General features: G+C 60.0%; 6 protein-coding genes across 6 annotated transcripts; all 6 read right to left on the bottom strand.

Moving 5' to 3' along the window:
• Positions 1-1,418: 1,418 nt before the first annotated feature.
• LBRM_24_0540 (conserved hypothetical protein) lies at positions 1,419-2,114 on the bottom strand (the record flags this gene model as incomplete). The annotated part of the gene is made up of 1 exon (XM_001565270.1): positions 1,419-2,114. The coding sequence occupies one exon, from the start codon at positions 2,112-2,114 to the stop codon at positions 1,419-1,421; it is 696 nt and encodes a 231-aa protein (XP_001565320.1).
• Positions 2,115-4,378: 2,264 nt separating this feature from the next.
• LBRM_24_0530 (putative DNAJ domain protein) lies at positions 4,379-6,526 on the bottom strand (the record flags this gene model as incomplete). Its single annotated transcript, XM_001565269.1, has 1 exon — positions 4,379-6,526. The coding sequence occupies one exon, from the start codon at positions 6,524-6,526 to the stop codon at positions 4,379-4,381; it is 2,148 nt and encodes a 715-aa protein (XP_001565319.1).
• Positions 6,527-8,389: 1,863 nt separating this feature from the next.
• LBRM_24_0520 (conserved hypothetical protein) lies at positions 8,390-10,735 on the bottom strand (the record flags this gene model as incomplete). Its single annotated transcript, XM_001565268.1, has 1 exon — positions 8,390-10,735. The coding sequence occupies one exon, from the start codon at positions 10,733-10,735 to the stop codon at positions 8,390-8,392; it is 2,346 nt and encodes a 781-aa protein (XP_001565318.1).
• Positions 10,736-11,550: 815 nt separating this feature from the next.
• LBRM_24_0510 (conserved hypothetical protein) lies at positions 11,551-12,264 on the bottom strand (the record flags this gene model as incomplete). The annotated part of the gene is made up of 1 exon (XM_001565267.1): positions 11,551-12,264. One exon carries the CDS (start codon positions 12,262-12,264, stop codon positions 11,551-11,553), a length of 714 nt encoding a protein of 237 aa, XP_001565317.1.
• A 1,116-nt stretch (positions 12,265-13,380) lies between these two features.
• On the bottom strand, positions 13,381-18,705 carry LBRM_24_0500 (conserved hypothetical protein; the record flags this gene model as incomplete). Its single annotated transcript, XM_001565266.2, has 1 exon — positions 13,381-18,705. The coding sequence occupies one exon, from the start codon at positions 18,703-18,705 to the stop codon at positions 13,381-13,383; it is 5,325 nt and encodes a 1,774-aa protein (XP_001565316.1).
• A 1,509-nt stretch (positions 18,706-20,214) lies between these two features.
• Positions 20,215-23,574, bottom strand: LBRM_24_0490 (hypothetical predicted Kelch-domain protein; the record flags this gene model as incomplete). Its single annotated transcript, XM_001565265.1, has 1 exon — positions 20,215-23,574. One exon carries the CDS (start codon positions 23,572-23,574, stop codon positions 20,215-20,217), a length of 3,360 nt encoding a protein of 1,119 aa, XP_001565315.1.
• Between the last annotated feature and the right edge of the window lie 155 nt (positions 23,575-23,729).

The raw sequence follows: 23,729 nt of genomic DNA, 5'->3' as shown, positions 1-23,729 counted from the left end.
TAGAGGACCCTCATGGTGCAGCGAGACCGGACTACCCTCGAGACCGGTGAGAAGGCTCTTCCTGGCGTCCTTCATGTCGCTGTGGTCCAGGTTGGTTTGTGCTGACTGAAGAAGGGGAAGTAGGAGCTGAGCCACGGCACGACTTGCATGGTAGGCGCCACGCAAACATCGCAGCTTTCGACGGCGTGGTGCGGCGGCTGTTAGCAACGCCGCTGAGTCAGTTGGCTCATAGCGCTCTGGGTTAGAGGTGCACTGGGCCGTGCACGTCGGATCCACACAATGTCGCTGAGGTGTAGCGAGGGCTGCCGCGGCAGAGGCCAACGGCGCGACGACGTGGTGAGCTGCAACGCTGTAGCCCTCGCTACACGGGTGCCACATGCATGTTTACACTGGGAGGGCACTGTGTGAGGAAAAAGGGGGAGTCGAGAAACGAAGTCGTGCCAAGGCGTACCCGCTCACGACCGAGCTAAAGAATCGTGTGGCGGTGCGTAGGTGTACGTTAAGGCGACGATCTTCCGCTCAAGGTGACAACAAGCGACGCCCAGAAAGACAAAGAATAGGCCAACCGGTAGAGAGGGGTGAAGGGGAAGCGGGGAGCCACGTGTGCACGTGCGGTGGCAGAGGGAGGGGCATGGAAGTAAGAGGGATGCCGATGCGTGTCTTGCGTCCTATGCGCAGGTGCATGGAAACCCACGGAGGAACTTAAACATGCAGAACGCATCCCAACTGGCGATCAGCTTTTTTTCCCACGCTTGCTGCGTGTGTGTAAACCGTGCCGCGGGTGCAAAGCGGTACAGCTCTCGAGAGAGGGGTACCAAGCGTGAGGGCGGACTCAAGTAAGAAGACGGAGCACACAGTGTTATGTGGGCGTCGTCGAGGGTGTGTCATTCATCAACCCACGCCCCCCCTTTTCATCTACACAAGCCTGTTCTCGCATTCTCTTTTCGTTTGGCTGCATTACCGTTCTGTGCCTCCAACTTTCTTTTCGGCCTGAGGTAGCACTGCCCTTCTTCTCCCTAGCCGCACTTCTGTGGAGTGCTCTTCGCCTTGTGGGGTCCCCCTCCCTCTCATCTACGCCTCCTCATCTGGTCTTGGCGTGCTTCATTCTGCCATCCTCAGCATGTGCAGGGTAACAGGGAGCTGGTTCCTCATTGAAGGATGCGAGTAGCAGCGAGAGGGGGACGGGGGATCACTGATGCAGCGGCCCAGACCGGTGAACACTACGAACAAGCCGTCGTCCAGCACCACCCAGATACATACACGCGCAATCACACACAACCAAACCGCACCCCTGCCAGAGCTTCGTCACTTGTTTAGCTGCCACACCAGGCATGTCGCTTCTAGACACCGCGGCGGCGTGCACATATGTGGGTGCGTATCGCCTGTCTTTTTTCCCTTTTCGCTTCTTCCACGCCCATCTACGCCTCTGTCAATTCTCCTCTCAGTGTCATCAGTGCCTCGCGCTTTTGCTGAAGAGCTTGAATAAGCTGCTGCTCTTCCTGAGCGCTGCTCGTAAACAGCAGACTCTTGCCCGAAGCCTCAATCTCCTTCGCCAACTTTGACACGGCGGCGTGCACGTGACCCTTGCGCTTGGCCCCCACGGCGGCGGCGGCAGCGACGGCTGTCGTTCGTGCGGCACCGGAGTCTGTTCTATCCACGCGAGGCGTCTTGGAGATGGGCATGTAGAGGCCGTTGCCATCGTCTTTCGGGGCCTCGGCAAGGTAGTCTTCCACGGTCATCTCCTCCACACCGTCGGTGAAGTCGCCACGGCGCTGCAGCACACCGGATTTGCGAATACCCTGCAGTACCTTATCCTGCTCTGCCATCTCTTTCTCCAATTCCTGTCGCTCTTGCCCAATGAACAGTTCTTCGCCCATGTCATCGAGGATGCGCTGCTGCGCCTTTGGAAGTGGGGTGCCGTGATGCATGACAAGTACGCGACACAGCATACGGTAGGCGGCCAGCTCCTCCTCCCGTGCTACCTTGTACACTTCGAAGGCGGGGATCGGCTTCAGTCGCGGCGCCGCCTTCTGCGCCTTACTCAGCGCATCATACACGACATGCGGCAGCGGCGGCGGCGGCGGTGGTGCCGCTGGTGATGAATGGGGCTCCATGCGGAGGTGAGCTTGTGAGCCTCTAATGTGCGCGTGCGTGTATGGGGTCTCTATAGGAGTATATGAAATAGTCGTACAGCGAAGTGGAAGTCCACAAGAACTCACCTCGATGGGCCTCTCCCTTGTCGTCGTAATATGAGCTGCAGTGCAGTAGGAGTAGTAGCGCTGCTCGAGGCCGCTGAGGAAGAGGAAAACCAAATAAGCCCCAGCAAGCGAGTAGTAGAGGAGGGAGGGCTTGTGCGTCTCTCTCTGTGTGTACGCATAATCTGCGCGTGTGTGCCCGAATGAAAGTGGCAGAGAGCGGGGAGGGGGGGGGGGGCGGACAAGTACTGCAGAGCGCATGAGAACGCTAAAGTTGCAAGCAGACACATATGTCTCTTCTCAACAGCACACCCACATATATATATATATATGTGTGTGTGTGTGTGCGCCTGTGTACACCGTCTGTGATAGCCGCCACCCCTTCTTCCTGCAGGCTGTAGAGCGGCACTTGGGCCTACTTTCCACCTGCTGCGGCCATCTCAGCAGAAGAGGATGGGGGGGGGGTGACATGGCAAGGCCGAGCGGCAGCAGAATAAAAGTACAGACTTACCCACTTGGAGTGTTCCTACGAGGAAGCACCTTCCCCTCGTCAATCCGAGACACCCTTCCACCCCCACCCCCCACACACCCTTACTCAGCTTAGCAGGCTCATTACTCACCCATACCCACGGCAGTACCCGCTGCCCTGGCATTCGCTGCTTCGTGCGGCGCTCATCCCCGCCCCCCTCACGACGCAAAGACGTGCTCACTATTGCGCAGAGCATGAAGAAGAGAAGAAAACACCGGGCAGGGGGAAGCGAAAGCCTTTAGCCCTAGGAGCAACAGCAGCCACAACAACAGGCACATCCCATCACACTGCATGCACACCACACACACACACACACACACGTACACACTCCTATGGAATTGGCATGGCATTCATCAAGACCCCGACAGAGACTTGCGTAGGATTGAGATGACGGTGCGTAGAGAACGATGGAAGCCGTGAAGAGGAGAAGAGAGCGTGAAACAACAAAACAAAAAGACAGAGAAGTCGGGAGGGATGGAAGGGACGGCGTACACGAGTGCGCGCTCGCCACCTTACCCTACTACTCTGCAGTGACGCGTCGAGCACAGCACTCCACCCACAAGCACATCCGCACCCACAGATACCTACACAGGTGTAGCGAAGAAAAGAGTGAACGAACGACGGAGGGAAAGGCCCCGCTTCATTCTACATTGTGTTAGCTTATCGCGAGCCTATTTCTCGGTGACCGGGGGATACCTCAGTGCGTGGTATCTCAGGGTCCACTGCGCGCTCGGTAGGAAGTCAAGCAGCCCCATTCCCTTTTTCCCTGCGAATGCCGAACCACCTCTGGTAATAACACGTCTAGTTGCCTTCGAAGTAGGGAAGTCAGAGCGACCTGTCACAGTGAGCATGATTGTACTTGCCCATGTGACGGGCAGGGTACCGGCGTGAATCAAATGCATCCCGCCCAGCCCTCTCTGCCTACTGGTGGAACGCCTGCGCCACCCCAGGAGGAATGCATCACGTGCCGACCGGCACAATGAGACGAGGCGTGAGGAGACCTGCGAGGCGGGGGGTGGGTGGGTAGAATTTGGGGCAGGAGCCGTGCTCTGATGGCTGGAGTCGGCGCATTGCTGCAACATGTGTACCTCTAGTACTGCTTCGCACGACGTAATTGGGCCTGCTGACAGGACAGGGGGTGGAATGGAGTCCAGGCTCTGTATGGCGGAGAGTGGAGACGTGGGAAAAGAGACCGCTGACCTGGTCGTTCGAATCTCCTTCCGTGCGCGGTGGGCGGGGGTTGGGGTGCCCAGCAGACCCCCATCAGGGAGAGAGTTTCCAAACAAGGACACCCCCTCGACCATTTCAGCACGCTAAAGCGGCAGAAAGAAATGGGAAAGATGAGCTCTTGAAGAACATGAGATACAAGAGGAATGCGCCCACCGACTTCCAGGGACACACGCCCTCACCAACCCGCCAACACCCCCTGACGGATGGGATTACAGGTACATCTCAAGACCACAACGGAGGTGTTTCAGAGAGGGCGGAGAGCGAGCATACAGGGGTGGGAAGGAAGACGGATCCCACGCTTTCTCAGCCTGGCGAGCCAAGGAGACGGCCAGTGCCTCTCCACTCTGCCACCTATCCGTCGCCCATCGGCTCCTTATCTCTGACCTGGATGGATCCCACTACAGCAGGGAACCATCACACACGACTACTCCTCGTCGTACGCCCACGGCGGCAGCTCATCGCTCGGGTTTTTCGTGCCGTCGAGGAGGTCACGGAGGAAGGAGTCGATCGTCTGGGTGTCCGACTTCACAACAGCCTTCATGCGAGTCTTGCGGATGGCCATGAGGGAAATGCTGCGCTCCGCCTCCGGCAGCTCCTCCGCTGCGCCCTCAGGAGCGGCCGGCTTGTGCTCGAGAATCCACTCCCGCCATTTGCTATGTCCAGTGCCGAGGACGCGCACAGTGAAGGGCTCATCCAATGCGAGACGCGGGAGCGGCAGTGACCCGGCGGCCGAGCCATCCTCCACGAGTAAGAGCAGAAAGCCCTTCTCCTCCTTGGCCCACTTCATGTCACGTGGGTTGTACGGGCCGACGCGGGGCTGCGGCTTGCGGATGCGACGACGTACCGGTGCTGCAGATGCCCCGCTCGCACTCGCAGCACCGTTGGCAGTGGCGGAGGCCTCTTCGCGCTTCTTTCCCTCCTCCTCTCTTCTCCTGCGCTCCTCCTCTTCATCCGCTGGTTTGTTGCGGTTCCGGATGAAGCGGTGGATGAGGTACATCATGAGGAATGGCCACACGTTGGACACCAGTGGAGCTGCAAAGGTGTAGATGCTCATGACCTGTATGTAGAGACGCTGCTTGCCGGACATTGGGAAGCCCTCCGTGGCGAGGAGGCTGGAGACAGGCTGCGGCAGGTGCGACTGGATCGGCACCGCGACCCTGGCGGCTTCACCGCCGCCGTCGGCCTCTTCGACGCTGCCCACCAGCATTGACAGGGCAGCGTAGACGTCCTGTACTGTGAGTTCCTCTGGCGCCTTGACTTGCAGGGACACGAGCTGATAGGCAATGCTGTCGTTACCGCCGACGAAGGCGACAAGGGCCGACGAAGAGGCCGGCAGGTCCTTGGATGTCGCCGTCCACACACCCGCCGTGCTCAGCACCTTGGCCAGTCTACTCTCCTCCTTCATGCACCAGTAGCCAGTCCTGAAGGTGAGGTAGTCGTTTGCCATGAGGGCCGCCACATGCTCGTTCGGCATCTCCGCGCAGTCTTCGCGCATCCACACAACGCAGTTGTCACGGCACACCTGCAGGAAGTCTGTGGCGCCGGCGTAATGCAGGCCTTTCATGCCTATGTGCCGCTCCGGTAGGTGGCTTTCAATGAACTTGGAGGCCTTGTTGTACGTCAGTGTCACCGCAGTACCGATGTGCACCATGCGGCAGCTCTTCTGCGGTGTCGACGCAGCGGCGGCCGCTTCCACCGTCGCTGCATCGCTGGTCTCTGTCACGTCCGTGGGCGGTGTCGGCAACACCTCCGTCGACAGAACGATGAACTCCGGCATTGGGACGCTCTCGCCGAGGCGGTCTTTCACGTCCACCTCCATCTCGCAGTACTCCTCCACGAACTCAAGCAAAACGCCACGCGGTACGCTTCGAACTGCGACTTGGTTGTAGCGCATCTGCAGCGCCACCGGGATCGACTCGGCGTTGATCGCGGGCAGCAGCACACGCAGCGGCTGCTTGGTGGACCGTGGGGCGCGCAGGAATGTGAGGAGGTCCTCCAGCTGCGTCGCCTCCAGTGAGCTCGTCTGCTGAAAGACATCGTAGAAGAAGGACATCACAAACTCGAGCAGGTTCTGGAAGATGCGGGTATGGTGGCGTTGTTTCATGACCTCCGTAATGCTATACAGCGTCCAGGTCTCGCCGTCCACGATGGCAAGCACATATGGCTCCTTGCGGTAGCGGATGCCGAGGTGGGCGAGCAGTGGCTTGCCGTTCTCACTCAAGGCGTCGATGCGATACATCTCCAGAACGCCAGCCTCCACCAAGTTGGACTGATACATCGTCTCCCACGCGGTGCTGTAGTGGCGGCAGTTCCTGCACTGCACGTCGTCGTACACCTCAATCAAGAAGACGCGACCACCTCGGAACTCCTGCAGACGGCGCAGCTGTGCCAGGCTCGTCAGTGTCGGCGACTTGGAGAAGATGGGCGACGACTGGTGGTAGTACTCAAAGAGGTCCTTGGCCGTCATCTCTGCCACATTGGGGGCCTCGCCAGGGATAATGCCGGATTCGTCGTACGCCGCCTTCTTCTTGCCATCCGACAGCACCTCGTAGGCGCGGAGGACCTTAGCCATAGTTGCCTTGGCATCCTCCTTCTCCTCGAAGGTTTCCTTGAGGTCGGGGTGGTGCTGACGGGTGAGGGCACGAAAGGCTTTTTTGATTTCGTCCCTGCTGGCTCCCGCCGGCACGCCAAGGTCGTTGTACAAAGCGGTGTGACGGGTGCTGGTCGCGGACAGTGCAGCCACACTTGCTCGCTCATGTGTCAGACATACGGCGAGCAGGAGACCAAGCAGGCTCAATGCCACCCAGCGCCTCATCGTGAGGAAGCGCATGGGATTGCGTAGTTAATTGTGTGTGCGTGTGCGTGTGTGTGGAGGAGAGAGAACGACAGGGAGGGGGCCAGTCTGCAGTTTCAAGCTGCAGCGAGGTGACGTTGGAGTGCTGTTGCGTGTGTGTGTGTCTCGTAGCCGTTTTCACTTCCGGCGACGCAGAAAACCGAAAAGAATAGGAGAACAAACAAACACACAAACGAACACACACACACACACACACACAGACACACTGAGGGCAAGTGAATCGCGCGTCTCCGACGGCTGCTGCTGCTGCTGCGGCGGCGGAACAGAGCGTGTAAAGCGATAAGGAGAGGCAGGGAGGCAGTAAGCGTGGTCGCACACATCAACTATGAGGTGGGCAAAGAAAGACAACGCGGGAGGGAGTTCATGCGCGAGAATGGTCCCAGACACGACTGCACAGACAGCGGAAACAGGGGGCGGCGGGGGAAGAGCGCTTAGGGGAGAAAGTAAGAGGCGTATGAGGCAGAGACCTTCCGTAGGGGGGGGGCGATAGGCAGACCGGTCAATGGGGTCGCGAAAAAAGCGATACTGTCGATGAAGGACGCGGGTGCTGATGAACTCTGGTGCCAGAGGAGGAGGCGGAGAAGACCAGAAATAAACGGTAGTCAGCGTGGCGACAGACAACAATGAAGAGAGCAGCAGCAGCTGTGACGGGGAGAGAGAATGGGGGGGGGGCAGATCAAACGCACGCCCGAAAGAGAGGCGCACTCTTCACCGCAGGAAGCTGTTCATACCACCGGGTGCGTATAAGCGCGAGTGTATGAAGAGAGAAGGAAGCGAAGGATGTCGAGCGAGTAGAACGAAGGTTTGGGTGAGCGCGTAGAAGAAGAGAGAGGAGGAGATCTCTGGGCCTATGCTGCTCTGCGTTCCAGCGGTCCCGGCACAAAGTGCTGTCTGCCCATCAACCCACGCGCACGCTATTCGGGAGAGGGGGGCTTCGCCTGCCTTCTCCCTCGTGATTGATTGCTATAAGCCCTCTCTGCGCCTGCACCGCAGAGAGGGCTTATAGAACACGCACCAGTGACTGTGTGTGGGTGTGGCGACACCGCCACCCAAAGCACGAGTCGAACGTGACGGTAACGGGCAAGCGGAAGGGGGGGGGGGGAGAAGGCGCTGTCCTCTTGCGCACGTACCTAAAGTGTCGGGAGGTGTCTTGATGATTTGTTTTCCTTCTTCTTGACTGAGGGAAGGCCAGGATGCAGGAAACGAGCGAAACAGCGTGGTAGCGGCATCCATTACACCAGCAACGGTAGCAGTGAGGGGACGCCCTTGTCTAACTCCACATTGAACACTCACAGCGCGTGCTTGAAGAAGGGTGGTTGGTGGTGGATGTGATCAGCAGATGAAAAGCAGTAAAACAGTAAGAGACGAAAACCAGTAGAAACGCAAGAGAGCCATTAGCCATCCTCCCAACAAGGATGAGGAGGAGCCGAGGGAAGGCATAGAAGGAGACGAGTGAAACAGTGTATGCTCATGGAGGTGGCGTGAATGAGGTCGGACGATCAAGTCACTGTGAGGGCACCACCAGTTTAACCACTACGTTGCCTGCGCGACAACGGACCTATCACCTCTCTCTCTGCACCGTCACTCCTCCACGGTGGCCAGCTCGCTGCGGAGGAGAGAAATTTCTGCCGTCGCGTCGCACATGAACACGCGGTGCTCTTCAACACTCGCGCGGATGGCGTGTTCTGCGTGGATCGATGTGCGAATGCACGGCATTTGAGCCAAAAGCCCCGCATCGACAACGTCGTCGTCGAGGAAGAGGTCGCTTGGGAGGCGCAGACGTGCGACCGCGTCCTGCATAGCCAACCGAGCTGCCGTCGCATCGAGTACGAGTTTGTTGTCCGATTCGCTGCGAGCAGCGTGACCGTCACCACAGTGGGCCATCAGACTGGCAAAGAACGGCGACACGGACGAGGTGAGAAGAGCGCCGCTGTTGTCCCCCCCTGCAGCGTCATCTGCCTCCGATGCCAGTTCCACGAGACGCTCCGTCCATGCTGCGTGCGTTGGGGAGAATTTTGTGGCCGACTGCAGGAGCGTCCGTGCAACGTTTGTTGCACACTGAGCAGCCGGACGCTCACGGACATCTCTGGATTCGGTCTGACGGATCTGCGTGCCCTCGTCATTGTTCCCGGTAGCGCCGGAGGAGGATTGAAAGCACCTTGTGGCGCACGACAGCAGCACCTCATGTTGATCTCGCACCAGCTGCTGCATGCGCTGCGCCTCTGCGCACTCTTTCTCCATCTCCGCAACCCTCTCCTTGGCGGCTGCCACGCGCTGCCGCGTTGCGGCGAGTTGCTCTTGCTGTTCGGCCAAGGCAATATCGTGCGCGCGGGTCTCGTGTGCGTGTTGCTCGGAGTCATCATGCAAGGCGGTAGACAGCACTGACGCTTCTTTTGTCAGTGAAGAAATGGCATCCGAGACGGCGCAGAACGAGTCGCGCTGCGCTTGCAACGTGCGCATTCCCTTTGACCACGCCGCTGTGTAGTGGCCGATCTCTGCCTCCTTCAAGTTCGCCACTTCTTCCTCGCGGGATGCGTAGTGGTGAGACTGCTCTTCACAGTGTTGCTGCAGTGCGCGAAGTGCTGCCTGGGCCGCGTCCAGCTCCGTCTCTGCGGCTGTGGCAGCTTCGGTGGCAACCTGCGTCTTCAGCACCTCTTCCCGCCACTGCTGCCACGCCTCGTAGAGGGATGCCCACCGCTGTTGTGTTTCGGTGACGGAGTCGGCGAGCAATGGCGCATCTGCAGGGAGCAGCAGGTGCTGCTGTGCACACACAGCTACAAGATGTGCGTTGTACGTCAGTATCGCCTGGAGTGGTGCAAGTAGGTGGTGCTGCACGACATGCTGCACGGCTTCGCCGTTCGGAACCATGTTGCCATCGATGTCCACCGGGTACCCTTTAAGCTGAAGGGTTCCATGCGAACCGTCTTCTTCAGCCACCACCTTCTCAGAACTGCAGCTGTGAGTCGCAGCTTGTAAAGTCGTGGAGAGAAGCGACGGTGACCCAAACCAGTGCTCCTCCGTCACGGCGTCTTCGGTACATGTTGGAAGCGACAGCCGCGGCAAGTTCCACTCACACGAGGCTCCTCCAACCTCAGCTGCCTTCTGTCCTTCCTCTTGAGTGCTGCCATCCGTGGAAAGCCACGCCACAAGCTGCTGCGTAATTTGCACAACGTCGGCAAGCTCTCGGTGCTGGGCCCAGTCCACCTTGGCCACCCACTCCTGCAGTGCGTGCGACACGCCCGTAGTGGAGACATTGGCGGACATAACTGCCGTCAAAGAGGGTGCCGCTGTGGAACTCAAATCGCCGCTCGGGGAGGCCCCAGCGGTGAGCGAGAAAGAAGGCAAACACATGAGGTCTTCACGATGCGCCTCTGCGGCCACGAGTCCCTGCTGAGCCTCCGCCAGAAGCCGTTGTAGTTCCCGCGCGCTGCGGCCTGCGGTCTGCACATTTGCTTTGGCGAGCAGCTGGAAGAGGCGCCCGTCCGCGTTGGTAAACCTCCGAATGAACGCAGTCGCTGCACCGATCGCGGCCTCTGCGGACCGCTGCAGCTTACCGTTCGTCTGGTGTTCTTCGTCCAGCTGTAGAAGAGCACTGTGTAGCTCCTGTAGTTGACTCTCTCGCTGGCGAGTGCGCTGCTGCTCCTCCTCTACAAGGGCATCGAGTGTCGCGTGTTGTGACGCAAGTTTTGTCACGCACATCTGGGCGTGGCGCAGTTCTGCTTCAATGGCCTGACACTGCGTTTCCACCTGCGCGAGTCGAGTGAGGTCTTTGGTCCGCTGCTTGAACATCACCACGGCTGCCTGCCGCACCGAGTCGAAGGCCTCTTCGCTCGTGTTCCGTGCGCTTGTCGCCGTGTCTGCCGTGCACTGCTGCTGCTGTTGCTGCAGCAGCTGGGCAACGGCTGGGAGTTGCGGCTGCTGCTCCATAGTGCTCCTGCTCTGAAGTGGGAGACGTACAAATGCGAAGGTAAAGGACTGAAAGGTACGGCGGAGTGTCCGTATGGATGTCAGCTCGCATGATCCCCCTGGGATCACTTGCTGCGCCACCTAAACCAATGCACACACACACATACGCGCATACACACAAGCAGGAAAGAAAGCGCACACTACGGAGAGTGGCGGCACCGAAATGGCAAAGCGCGCGCACAAACAAGCTGGCAGCAGCAGGGCTGTGAGTGCATCAGGGAAAGAAGCCAGGAAGGGAGGAGAGGGTGAGGGGACCGAAAGATTGTGAAGAGCGACGGAGAGAGAGAGAGGGTGTACCACCCATAGAATCGAGCATGGAGGAAGGAGCGAGGAAGGAAGTCACGGCACGTCACTTATTTGTGTGTCTACCACAGTCTCTGCTGTCCTTCACTTACACTAGTTCGCTTCACTGTTGCCACAATGACTGTGGGCCCGTTTCTCCCAGCGAAGCCTACTCGGGTTGCGCCTTTTCCACCACCTGCGAATGTCTCGGTGTTTGCATTTGCGATTCAGCTTTGCTCCTTATCGAGAGGAGACCCACATGCGTGACGTATGCCTGCATGTACACACACACACACAGACGCGTGTGCAACGCTTACGCCCTACCTTGCCCTTATTCATTTCAACAACAACGGCACCCGCTTCACAGGTATACACGCACCCACACACACACACACGAGCCAATAACCCTCAGTAGATACTTGACTGCTGTGCGTGCGCGCGTGTGGGCTACTCGGGCCGCGGTGCATCCTGCCCGAGTGTTGTGGAGGACGCGTTTACATGTACACATCGTCTTCCGCCTCCGTGCGCTTCCGCTTCCGCTGTCGCTTGTGCTCCTCAACGCTTTCCTGAAGACGCCTCGGCAGCTTTGGGGCGCGCACCGACGACTTCACAACGAACCTGCCATCACTGCGCGCGTGCGGGTCGCCGTCGCCTCGGCGGGTGCGAGTCTTCTCACCACCTTGAAGTCGTCTGTCAGGGATCGCTGTGGGGTCACTCACTTCACCTTTGGCGTCCTCACCGCCCCACAGGTCTTCCGTTTCGTCACTTGAGACGTCGCTGTGGTCCAGAGCGGCGTCCGCTAACGTTGGAGCCGCGCCGACGTTCCTGAGCAAAATCTCCGATTCTACGGCGCCCTCTACCAGATTCGCGCCTGTGTCGCCGAGGCCCTCGGTGATCAGAGCCGCACCACCGCCGGCGAGCGTCTCGGTAAAACTGCGTCGTGACAACCCGTATGCGTGTGCGGGGAAGGAATCATCGTACAAGACGGTCGCCCTGGCTGGTCCGTCACCGCGACTGTGTCTAAGCGCAGAGGGGCCGCCGTCACTGGTACCCCTGCTCACGCCGCTGCTGTCCGTACCGGGGTTTAGCAGCTGCCGCTCAATTTCTTCCCGCTGGGCAACCTCAAAGGCGGCGCGCCGCTTCGCCTCCTCCTTGCGCTGCATGAACTTCATGCCTCGAAGAACCTCCAGCGTTTTTGCCTTGTCCATCTTGTCGCTGCGAGCGGGAAAGGGAGGGGATGGAGGAACGGTTGCTTTGCAAAGCGATGACTAAGAAAGCGCTTGTGAGTCGTGTGTGTACACGTGTGCGTCTGTGCTGTGTATACGGCTGGCGTAGGCGCGAGTACATGCGCACGTGCCGAACGTCTGCGCCCAAAGCAGTCGATGGTGCGGGGATTCCGGGGGGGGGGTCCTTCCGACGCCCACACGTAAGCTGCGTATCTCAGTGTGTGCGCGTCAGCTGTGCTCTGCGTCGTCTTTGTTTGATGGGGCAAAGCACCGCTACAATTCCCCGTTCTGTGTGGAGCGGAATGAGAGAGGGCGTCGAAAAGAGAGGCGAGGAAGGACATGCACGTCGGAGTGGATAAGGACTGAGGCCCGGCCCACACAGACCCACAAAACGGCCAAGGGCCACAGGTGATTGCACACTACGTGACTGGTGAAGGGAGGGAGGGGAGGCGTGTGACATGAGGGCGAAGCTCGTTCCCTTCTCTATTCTAAGTTCTCTTTCCCTTTGCATTCACCACGTGCCTTCTCTTGCACTCTCTGTACGTAGTGGCGGAGCTTTCGACCTTCCTCCTTCCCCTCATCTTGGTTGCCTTCACTGGACTGGGGCCCTCCTCCTATACACAGACACTCACTTCCCCATCACGATCGAGGCGTGGGTGTAGGCGCCAGCCAATGACTAGCCGTTTGCTGGTGCTCCCCTACATGACGGTTCCACTGCATTTCTTGGCTCATATATATATAGACATACATGCATGTAAGGCTGTAGGCTGTACATCATCGTGGCCACATCGCCACACACACACACACACGAAAGGAAAGGGCAGGAAAGATAAAATGACTAATACGAGTGGAGACACGCACGCACACCGGCGAGGGGGAGAGGGTGGCTGCTATGCGCACTACATCCAAGGGCCACATGCGCCCATCAACACGCGCTCCCGGATTATGTTCCCCAGCACCCTCTCTTCCACGTAGACACACAGGCACCGATCCCCGAATCGCTGCCTCACCGTCCTGGGGACCGCATCCCACCTCTCCCCCTCGTTCAGCATGAGTTGACGCTGCCGCAGCGGCGTCAACAGCGGCGAAAAGACGCGCTCAGCGACGGTAGGGCCGAATGCGCTGGTTCACGACAAGTCGATCAGGGGCCCCGCCCTGCTTGTTAGGCACAAATGCGGCGCGCATGCCCACCAACTGCGGTTGGGAGGGGCTGCGATTCACCGACGCTCCGTTGGGCAGCGGAACGGCTCCTCGGCCGCGCGAAGAGAAAGCTGCGCCGCCGTTCACCTTGAGCCCGCTCTGCGACGGCAGCCCTGGCAATCCTGCTGACGCAGCTCCCATGCCGGCAAAGTAGTTCATGTCGATCACCACATTAGGCGGCGCTACCAACTCCGTCACGCGGGCCGAGGCGGCCTTGTCCCGCTCTTCCGGTGTCACGACGCGCCGGTCGAGGTCTGTTAGCTGCGCAAAGCGCATGATCACCATTGCACGGTAGTTGGTCTTGCGCGCGATAGGATTGCCGACGAACACAGCGGCCTTCAAAGGGCAAGCCTCCAGGTCATGCAGCAACGCATTCAGTTCGCCCAGGCGGTTCGCCCCAAGGCGCAGCTGCTCCAGCGACCCGCACCGCTGCAGCCCTTCGACAGAGCGCAAGGTGTTGTTCTCTGCAGACAGAATTACGAGCTTCTTGTTTGCGGCAAAGGCATCAGTGGAGAGGCCGCGCAGCTTGTTCTGGTCCAGCAGCAGCTCGCGCAGCTCCGGCAGATGTTCTAACCCGCGTTGAATGTGCTGCAGCTCGTTGCTGCGCACATTGAGAAACTTCAAGTGCGGAAAGCGCAGCTTCAGCGTGCTGAGGTCGGTGAGTTGGTTTGCCTCCAGGGAGAGCGACTGGAGGCGCTTGAGGTGCGCGAGTGTGTCGCCCAATGCCGCCGGAGACGTCGCGGACGCCCCGTTGGTGCTGAGTGCACCACCGGTGGAGCCGCGCCACGCCGCCGAGCCAAGTCGGTTGTGCGACAGGTCCAGTGCCGTCAGCTCTCTGAGCATTTCCACCCCAAGGACGCTCACGAGTAAGTTGTGTTGCAGATGAAGCACCTCGAGCGACACGAAGCGTTCCAGCAGATTGACCTCCTTGAGCGAGCTGTGCGAGAGGTTTAGGCTGCGCACTGACGCCCACGTCTCTGGAGGACCGCGAGCGCGCTCAGTGAGAAGGTCGCTGTTAATTTTGCCAGCGTACACCTCGCGCGACTTGGCCACCTCCGCAGGCGAGATGGGGATGCCGTCCAGCATCTTCAGCTGTGGAAACGCATGAATGAGGTACGGCCGCACTTCGTTGTCGTCGTTGGTGACGCCGTGGGGGACCGTGCAGGGGTTGCCCGTGACGTTTAAGATTAGCAGCGAGGGCACATCACGGAGGGCGTAAATGACGTTCATATCAGCGATGCCGTTGTACATGAGATGCAGCGCCTCGAGCTGCGGCGTCGCCGCTGGAGGGGAGGTAGTGTCATGTGAGTCAGCGCACGTGGTGCACTTCAGAAAGAGGTTGACGTCAACGTGCACAATTTTATTGCCAGAGGCGCTGAGCATGCGAAGCGTCGGCAAAGGCCCCAGAGCCAGCGGGAGAGCCGTTAGCTCATTGAAGTCCAGTACTAACTCGCGCAGCGCCTTGAGTTCCGCCAGGCATGGTAGCTGGGTGATATGGTTCTCCGCCAGGTTGAGGCATTCGAGCCCGCGCAAGTGAAGGAGGGGATGCACATCTGTCAGTGCCTGGCCACGCAGCGTCAAGCAGCAGAGATTTGGCAAGAGGTCCACGAGTCCGCTGGGGTCGTCCAGCAGGCCGCGGCTCCAGCGGAACGTGTGACACTCATTTAAGCACGACAGTAATGACGGCGACAGCGGCAGATTGCTGTCGTCGATTGTTGTGTTGGTGAGGCGGGGGCGGGCTTCGTCGAGGGCTGCGTGGAGGGCGCATTCCACGCGGAGGTGCGCTTCTAGTTCACCTGCTGCCGTCAGCTGCTCTAGTTGTGCTGCCGCCTGCTCGAATGAACTCTCGTATGTAGTGTTGTAGTCTACGGAGAAGACGCCGGCGGACGCGCAGCTGAGCTCTTCGTCTCGCTGAACGGACTTCACAAGGCAGGCGGTGACGCAGGACATGTACGACGTTGGGCGTCCTCCTGGCAGCAGAGAGGCACGGCGAAATCGCTGGGCAGCCAGGGTTCCGGGGTACGCGCCGAGGGACTGCGCGTTGAGCTTCACAATGGCCGGGCTGCCACCTGCGGCCATCGCCATAATTGAGGTTGACGGTGGAAGCAAATACAGCCACAGGCGCGCCTCAGCCTCCTGCCCGTCGGCGTGTTGCAGGAACGGGTTGCCGTGTACGAGAAGCTCCTCCAGCGCCTCCGCAGCTGTGCGGATCGACGAGAAGTCCGTCACATCCACGAGTTTGTTGTCGCTTACGTCCAGCACTCGCAGGGAGGGCAAAGAGCTGCCGTCGAGGTGGAGGCGCGACAGGATATTGCCACTAAGGTTGAGTCGCTGCAGCTGTGGCGCCTCCTTGGCCAAGGCGACCCACGAGACTGAAGCGATACGGTTGTACGCCAGGTCCAATGCTGTGATGGATGAACAGAGGGGCGCAGCAAAATTCTGCAAGATGGCTGTGATGCCTCTGCTGCGCAGCACACATAACATCAGGGGCGTTCCGCTTACGCCCATCTGTGCCGCGTATTCCTCTACATGTCGTGCCTGTAAGGGGTTTGCGGCGCTGGTGCTGCTGGCGTCACTGCTTTGAGCTTCGCCTCCGCCCGCACTGTCGTCCCTCGCACTGTTTTGCAGCAGACGCGCCATGCGAGTTTTCCCCAGCGCCTTATGAACACTCGCCAGAGCGTCGTTCGTCTCCAATTCAGCTACATACTGCAAGGTGTTCTTGTGCGAGGCAGTGCCGCGGCACCGCGCTTGCTTGCTAGGCGAACCGCACCAGTGAATGAACTTCAACAGCGGCTCGGCGCAGCGTAGGACATCCTCGATGATGTCTGTCTGCTTGCCGCCGCGCTGTCTGTCGTCCGCGTCAGCACTGCTCGCTACGTACCCCACCGCCGCCGACGGTGGGAGCCCGTTGAGTAACGCCAGAGCCGCTGCCTGACTCATCCCCAACGCTCCACCGACTGTGGGAGTGGGTGACCTCTGGGGTTGTGAGGGATGGGTGGCTTGCAAGCTATACGTGTAATCCACAACGCAGTCTGGCAGGAGAAGAGCGCGGTCAAAGCAGTACCACATGTATGACGACGGCAACGGCTGGGCGCTGGCACTCCCGCTCTCACCTGCTGGGGCGGTGGCGGCAGCGGCGCTCGGCAGGAGACGGTAGGCAGCGCAGGTGTCGGTGCTGTAGTCTTTGCACCACACCCGTCCGTTTTGCTGCAGGAAGGAGGCGGGCGGCGAGGTGGCGCTCCCTGCGCCGCCGCCGAGGGCGTGCACCGTCTTTCCAAGGTACACGCGATATACCACAACCTGCCCGCCGAACGGCGGGCTCGCCTCACTCTCGCTTGGCAACGTGGCAGCTCCAAAGCTCTGGTGCGAGACGATTGGCGCTGCGTCACAGCCGCGGCTCATTCCGCGAGCGGCGGCCCCGCAGCTCAACAGACGCTCCTCATCGGCGTAGAAAAGGCTGTTCGTAAGGGGAATGCCTTCCTCTGCGGGCACGGGCTGGCACAGCGTGCTGTCCGCCTGGCTTACGGCACTGCTTTTCTTTCCGTCCCCGCGTGGCGCTGCGAGGCGCGCTGTCGTTCCGTTCAGCAGCGCGTGCTGCAGGCAAGCGCTCTGGCCCTGCTGGGTCACGGGCACAATACCAAACAAGCCCACGAAGCGGCTGCGCAGCTGGGGGTTCGCCAAGTCAACGCGTAGCTCTTTCACCCGCTCATCAAAGCGCACACGAAGACCACGGTTGACGATGCGCCGCACGCACGTCACCTCCACCCCCGCAATTCCAAAGCGCTCGTTGAATAGTGCGCTGTCGAAGCGCTCCTGCATCATTTCTACGGCAGCAACGTACACCTCGTGATCTGGCGAGAGGTTCTCGAGGCGGACATTGCCGGCTGTGTGTAGTTCCACGGCAAAACGCTCCTTCAGCAGCTGCGCCTGCGCTTTTGCCGCGTGTGTGGCCTCCGACAGCCTCAGCATCGTCATGCGCTCCTGCACTTCGCGGGTGTCGACCGCACGAGACAGCTGCCGGGCGAGGGCCTCAAGGGTTGCCGTCGGTACGTCAAGCGGGGCCTCGGCAGAGTCGTCGCCGCTCTTGCCTTCGCCCGCCGTCACGCGGCCGAGCGAACCACTGCTGCTGCCGGTGCCGTGCTTCTCCTCCAGGTGATAGATGGCCCGCTCCGCTCGCTCGTGCTCCAGTGGCTGTACGCAGGACTTCAACTTCCGCAGCGCGTTCCTGGAGTCTTGGATGTGACAAAGCGCAAAGGTCTCGGCGTGACGCGCGAGGAGTGTGATTTGGGTGTCCAGCATCTGCGCCCGCATGGCGTAGTAGAGCTGTTTTTTGCGCAGCACGGACTCCACGGCTGAGCGTTGCGCCGATGTGACGACGACGCCGTCGAGGCTGTCGAGGGAGCCCAGCATGGAGATGATCAGGGTGGCGTAGTTGTTGAGGTGGCAGATCGGGTTATCGCCGAAGAGCGGGTCGAGCAGCCACAAACTCCGCAGACAGGAGAGCTGCTGGAGGTGGCGGACCTCGGTGATGGAGCTGAGGTGACACCCGCTCAGGTTCACTTCGTGTAAGTGTGACATGTCCTTCGAGAAAGCGTTCTCGAGACTCTCCAGAGGGTTGGCGGACACGTAGAGCGAGCGCAGCTTTCGAAGAGAGGTGAGGTGGGTGAGAGCGGATAAGCGATTGCGCGACAGCCACAGCTCGCGTAGGTGGCGCAGCGGCGGCAGCCCATTGAGCGACCCGATGCGATTGCCCTGCAGGTACAGGCGCCGCAGCCTCGTCATGGTGTCCAATCCCTCGATTACGCAGATGTTGTTATCAGACAGCCACAGCTCTTCAACATGGGCGAGTGAGGCTAAGCTGGCCATCGACTCCAGACCGATGCTCATCAATTTCACCGTCACCAGGTTAGGAAAGAACTGTACGAGGGGAATACGGGGTACCTGGAGGAGGAAGAGCTCGATGGTGGTAATCATGTCCGGCCGCTGAGTCGCCTCCTCGGCCGTCCATGCATTACTCTCCGCACAAAGGCCGAGCAGGTCCCGCAACTCCGGCTGGCAGTGCAGGCTTGACGACAGTTTCTGCCGGAGTTGCTCGATCTGAGCCGGGGAGGTGGAGGGCTGAGCCGAAGGTGCTGCGGCCACTCCTGCTGCCGTCGTCAGGCTCGCCGAGGTAACATTGATATCAGAGGCCACGCAGGTGCACGCTGTTGCTCGCGCGGACATGGCAGGAGAGAGGGAGACCGGATCCACTTTTCCAGGCGCTCGCTTGTGCGTGTGTTACCCTCTATCAAATTCTTCTGCCCATGTAGCAGCGCGATCAAGTCGGAATGAAGCTACAAAGCAAAAATTGAAAAGAACTACACAATGGACTACACACGCCCACGCAAGGAGGGGGAAGGAAGAGATGGGGGGGGTGGGGGTGATGGAGGCAGCACGCTACTGTGCTACCGTGTGGCTGTATGCGTCAGTGGGTGGGCTCACCATCAAGAGAGAGACGGCGACGAAATCAGAACGAGTCAAGAAGCGGAAAATCATCAAGTTCGGGGGTGGTGGTGGTGGTGAGAGGTTGGGTAGAGGCAAGAGGCAGAGAACCGAAACGTCCGCAGTGGTGATGGATAGCGGACCGGCGATGCTAGTTGGTCGCCGCTCCCTCTCCTTCGCTCTTTTTCTTCGTGCTCAGTAAAAGAAACGCAAAAACAAAACGGCTCGATACGCCTTTCGTCGTTTGCGCACTCGCAACGCGGGTGCATCTGTGCACCACTGCCACTGCCGCCGCCCCCCTCCCTCCGGCATACGCGGGGCGACGGTGTTTTCTCCCTTTCTTTGCCGTAGCACATAACTCGATAATAAGGGTTGGTGAGGTGGAGGGAGCAAAGTACGCGCAGCGCTGCATCGAGGCTTACACGCGTACCTCTGCTCCTGTAATAGAAATGGAGCCAAACAGGCACAAGCAGCTCTTCTATACGCGCGCTGGGTTGTGCGTGGGACTCCGTGAATAAATAGTCGACACGCCCTTTGTTACCCCCTCCGCCTCCCCCCTCCCACACGGCGACTCGCCATTTCCCCCCTTCCCTCTCACCACCTCCCCCCTCTTAACAATGTGAGGGGGAGGGACGGACGGGGGGAAGGGGGGAAATGGCGAGTCGCCGTGTGGGAGGGGGGAGGTGGTGAGAAGGCGTGGTGGTTGTAATAGAGCGAAATAAAGGCGAAAACAGGCCGACAGAGGATGGGACATGCGCATGGTGGGTGTGTATGTGCTTGGCCGACGGCCCCGGGTGATGGCGTGCAGTGTACTTTGCAGCGATAACCAACTTCCACCTCCTCACCGAGGAGCACAGATGCATACACATGCCGCTTTCCGTGTAGGGGAATAGAGAGAGAGAGGCACACACACACACACACACACACACACGCACACGCACAGATCTTCACGACCGACAGCACCTCAACACCGCACACCGCACAGACTCGGCGTCCTTTAGGGACAGCCACGGTAAAGCAAACTACGAGTCCAACAGAGAGAGGTATGCAAGGGAGGAAGAAAGGGGAGAGGTAGGTGTGTGTGTGTGTGTGATCACGAAACGCTTTGTCGCTATGACGGCTCTCGTACACGTTCTACACCCCTCACTCACCTTCCACCACACATACATACAGGCACATTCGCCATGCATCAGTGTACTACGCAGAGAGGCACTCGCTCTCCCTCTACTTCCCCCCTCGTCTATTTTTCTCTCACAGAGTCCGCTTCTCCGTGTGCTCCGCCTCATGCCGCTTCAGCCTGGCCGCCAGGGCTTGGAGGAAGTACGGCCCGCTCGTCCCCTCCAGTCGTTGGATAGTGTACTTTGCGTACATGCTCGGAGTATGAGCGGCCAATATTGTTGACCCCGAGGAGGTGCTGCTAGAGGCGGATTCGGTGAACTGCGTTGATGCGTGCGGCTGCTGATGACTGGTGAAGGCGGAGCCGCCGCCGTTGGTGATACTGCTGGAGCGCTGTACGAACGGCGAAGGTTGCCGGCACGCGACAATTCCCGCGCTGGGGTCGTGGGTCGGCTGCGGTGACGGTGACAGACCAAAAAGCGCAACATCCAAGCGAGCTGCACGTCCTTGCAATGGACTTCCTCGCTGCTGCATGCACATGGGGTGGCCCCAATTACCACTGCTAGCAGCACTACTACCGCCCCTGCGTCCGTTGTTCACAGCTGCTGCTGCTGATGGGGGACCGCCGGTCTGGGCTGATGGAGGCACTTGGTTTGAGAAGGACCTGGCGAGGTGGGGAGCCGATGCCGCTACATAGCCACTAAGGTTGCGGACGCAATTCGTGATGAAACACGCCGACGCGGGCTGCTCGCCCGTGGCGGTCACAGGCGGTGGGAGCGAGGATCTACCCAGTCCTGCAGTATGGGAGACCGAAGGCGCAGAGCCCAAGACAGAACTTGCTGCTGAGTGAGAGAGGGGGGTAGGTGGGGATGAGGCTGAACGGCTTTGCGTGCAGTCGGCGACCCCCACCACCATCACATTGGCATCTTCCGCTGCGAGTGCACCGCTGCTGCGCGAGTGTGCTTGAGCGCTGCCGCTGCCGCTGTAGACGGCGGTGCCGGCGGCCGATGTGTTCTGCACGACGGTGGCAGTCATGTGGGACCAGAGATGCGCCTGTGAGGTTGAGGCAGCAGTGGAAACGGTTGCCGGGCTCCCGGTCTGGCTAGGGCTGCGCGACGAGTTGATCGCCGTGACGGGATGAGAGGGAAAAAGGTTGTGTGCTGGCGGTGTCACTGAGGCGAGCGAACAGAAAGTCGCCGTCGTCCCACCACCACCCGATGCGTAAACTGTGCCGCCGCCTGCGAGGTTCGAGTTGCTGCTGGCTGTGTCCTGCCACGACGGTATCAACTTCGAAGAACCTGAGAGGGGCGAGAAAACCGCTGACGACGAGGACCAGCACGACAGTGTTGGAGACAGCGTTAGAGCGCCCCGAGCGGGCAACTGTGTCGCTGGGGGCCCGCCACCCCACGCAGGAGCCGCTGCTGATAGCACGCCGATTTGGTCAAAGCTTGGCACTCGCAAAGGCGCTGGCCTAAGGACTCCGCGGTTTACGAAACACGATCGTGGTGTCGCGAGGGGGCTGCTGCGAGCTGTCACAGAGGGGCTGCACTGCAGCATCACTTGTCCACTGCAACCGGTGAACCAGCTACTCCCGCTGCGCTCCATCGTGCCTGCCGCTGCTGCTGCTGCCGCCTTCTCCTCCATCTCTAGAGCGCGGCTCTTTGTGCAGGAGCGGATGTGCTTCTCAAAGGTGCACCGACTCCACCACTGCAGGCCCCGGCTCCTGAGCGACAGCGGGGAAAGACAGAGCTCCATTGTACAGCTCATGACACCAGTACGGGGGGCAAAGCCACCAAAGAAGACAAGGCGATCCTTCGTGTAGGTGACGGTAGGACGCGAGCAGGCGGGCTGGTTGTTCAGCTTCACACGCCGCCACCGACGGCTCTGCAGGGAAAACTCGAAGGCATCCTCGCAGTAAGTGTCGCCGCCACCGGCGAAAACGCCAAACGTGTCGTTCACAAACACGCTTGCCGCGCACATGCGAGGCGATGGGATATCGCCGGTGAAGTCTCGGATGTGGCGCCAAAACCCTGTGGACACGTCGAGGATGTGCAGGTCATTAAGAAAGGCGCCTTCAGTGGCGGCAGCAGTGCCGTCGCTCGTCTGCGCTGGAGTGGTGGAGCGTCCACCGAACACGATCAGCAGCGCCGTCCCGGTGATGAGCTGAGAGACATGGTAAAAGCGTGCGGAGGGCTGCTCGCCGCACGTCTTCAGTTGACACCATCGCCGCTGCGCCAGATAGTAGAGCAGCACCGCATTTGTGGGAGCGCAGGCAAAGTCCGGCTCGCCTTGGCTGCGTGTGGGTAGTTCCGGGTCAGCAGGACGCGGCCGGGCACGTGATGCCTTCACGAGGCCGCCAAACACAACCAGCATGTCTTGGCGGGCGCGGGTGGCGGTGAAGTCGGCAGGGAGCAGGTGCATTGTGTGCCCCTTGCGCGGCGAGAAGGGCAGGCCGCACTCCTTGTACCAGGTGAGACTGGGAATATCAAGCGCCCACATGTCATCAAAGAAGTGCCCCAGATACTCTCCACTGAGGATGTACATTGAGTCCTGGTACAGCGCAGCAGCGTGACCGACTCGTCCCGCGGGACGCCGACGCCGTGCCACCTCCGTCTCCAAAAGAGAGTTATAATATCTGGTAGCACCGTCGCGGCTACTGCTTGCGCTGACCGCCAGCGTCCCGCCGGCCAGGGTGCTCTGGTGGACAGGTCCAGCGAAGACGCGCGAGGTGGCCGCGTAACGCTGAATGACGCTGCGCTCCTGAATGCTGCTGTTGTTGATAGACCCGCTGCTGTAGCGCGACGAAGACGCGTCTGTCGGTGTCGCCTCGGAAATGGGTACTGCCATTAGCACTGCTTCGACCCATCTCGCCGAAGCCGGAGGTGACGCGGTTGGGGAGAAGGATGGCGACGCAGACTGCGCGGATGCGTACGACGGACTGACGCTGCCCTGCTCGTTGGCGACGACCGCCGCCGCGGCCTCGTCGATACACTCTTCCTGTAGGCACCTCCAACGTCGCGCCGACGCGTCGTACTGGTAGACATCGTTGAAGTAGTGCTCCTCACTCGCTTTGCCGCCGAAGATGAGAATCTGGGAGTTCTTGTAGAGGACGGCGGTGTGTCCAAAGCGCGCCGGAGGCTGCAGAGCAACCTCTCTGCCCACGTCCACGCCGCTGCCACTGCTGCTCAAGCTGGCATCCCGCTCTGAGGCGGTGCTGTCACCGCCACTGGCACGGCGACCGCCGCCGCGAAGTCTGGAGGAGATGCTTAAGTCACGATGATCCTCCCAGTTTTCGCTCGATGCCGAGATTACGTTCAAGACTGAGTTCGACACACGCAGGGAGTTGGTGGTCGCCTCCTCGAATGACGCCATCTCTGGCAATGCGTTGCCGCCAATGCGCGCCCACGACAGGCACTGCTGCTGAAGGAAGTACTGCCGTTTCTGCTCATTGCACTCGTCGCTAATGCACTTTCGGCATCCCTGCGTTACGCCCATCTTGCAGTGGGCGCTAGCGAAAGTGAGCTCGGACGTCGCCGTGACTGTCTCCTTCGTGCCGGTGCCGCTGGTGTGAATTATACGCCCCAGTTGCTTGTATGACGTTTCCTTACTAGAGGGGAAGAAGAGAATCAGTGATCTCGCCGGTCNNNCCC

The sequence above is a fragment of the Leishmania braziliensis genome, chromosome 24 (genome assembly GCF_000002845.2).
Source record: "Leishmania braziliensis MHOM/BR/75/M2904 complete genome, chromosome 24".
In the NCBI taxonomy this organism is placed as follows: domain Eukaryota; phylum Euglenozoa; class Kinetoplastea; order Trypanosomatida; family Trypanosomatidae; genus Leishmania; species Leishmania braziliensis.
The sequence above is the reverse complement of the archived record's forward strand: the minus strand, read 5'-3'. Positions and strand labels throughout refer to the sequence as shown.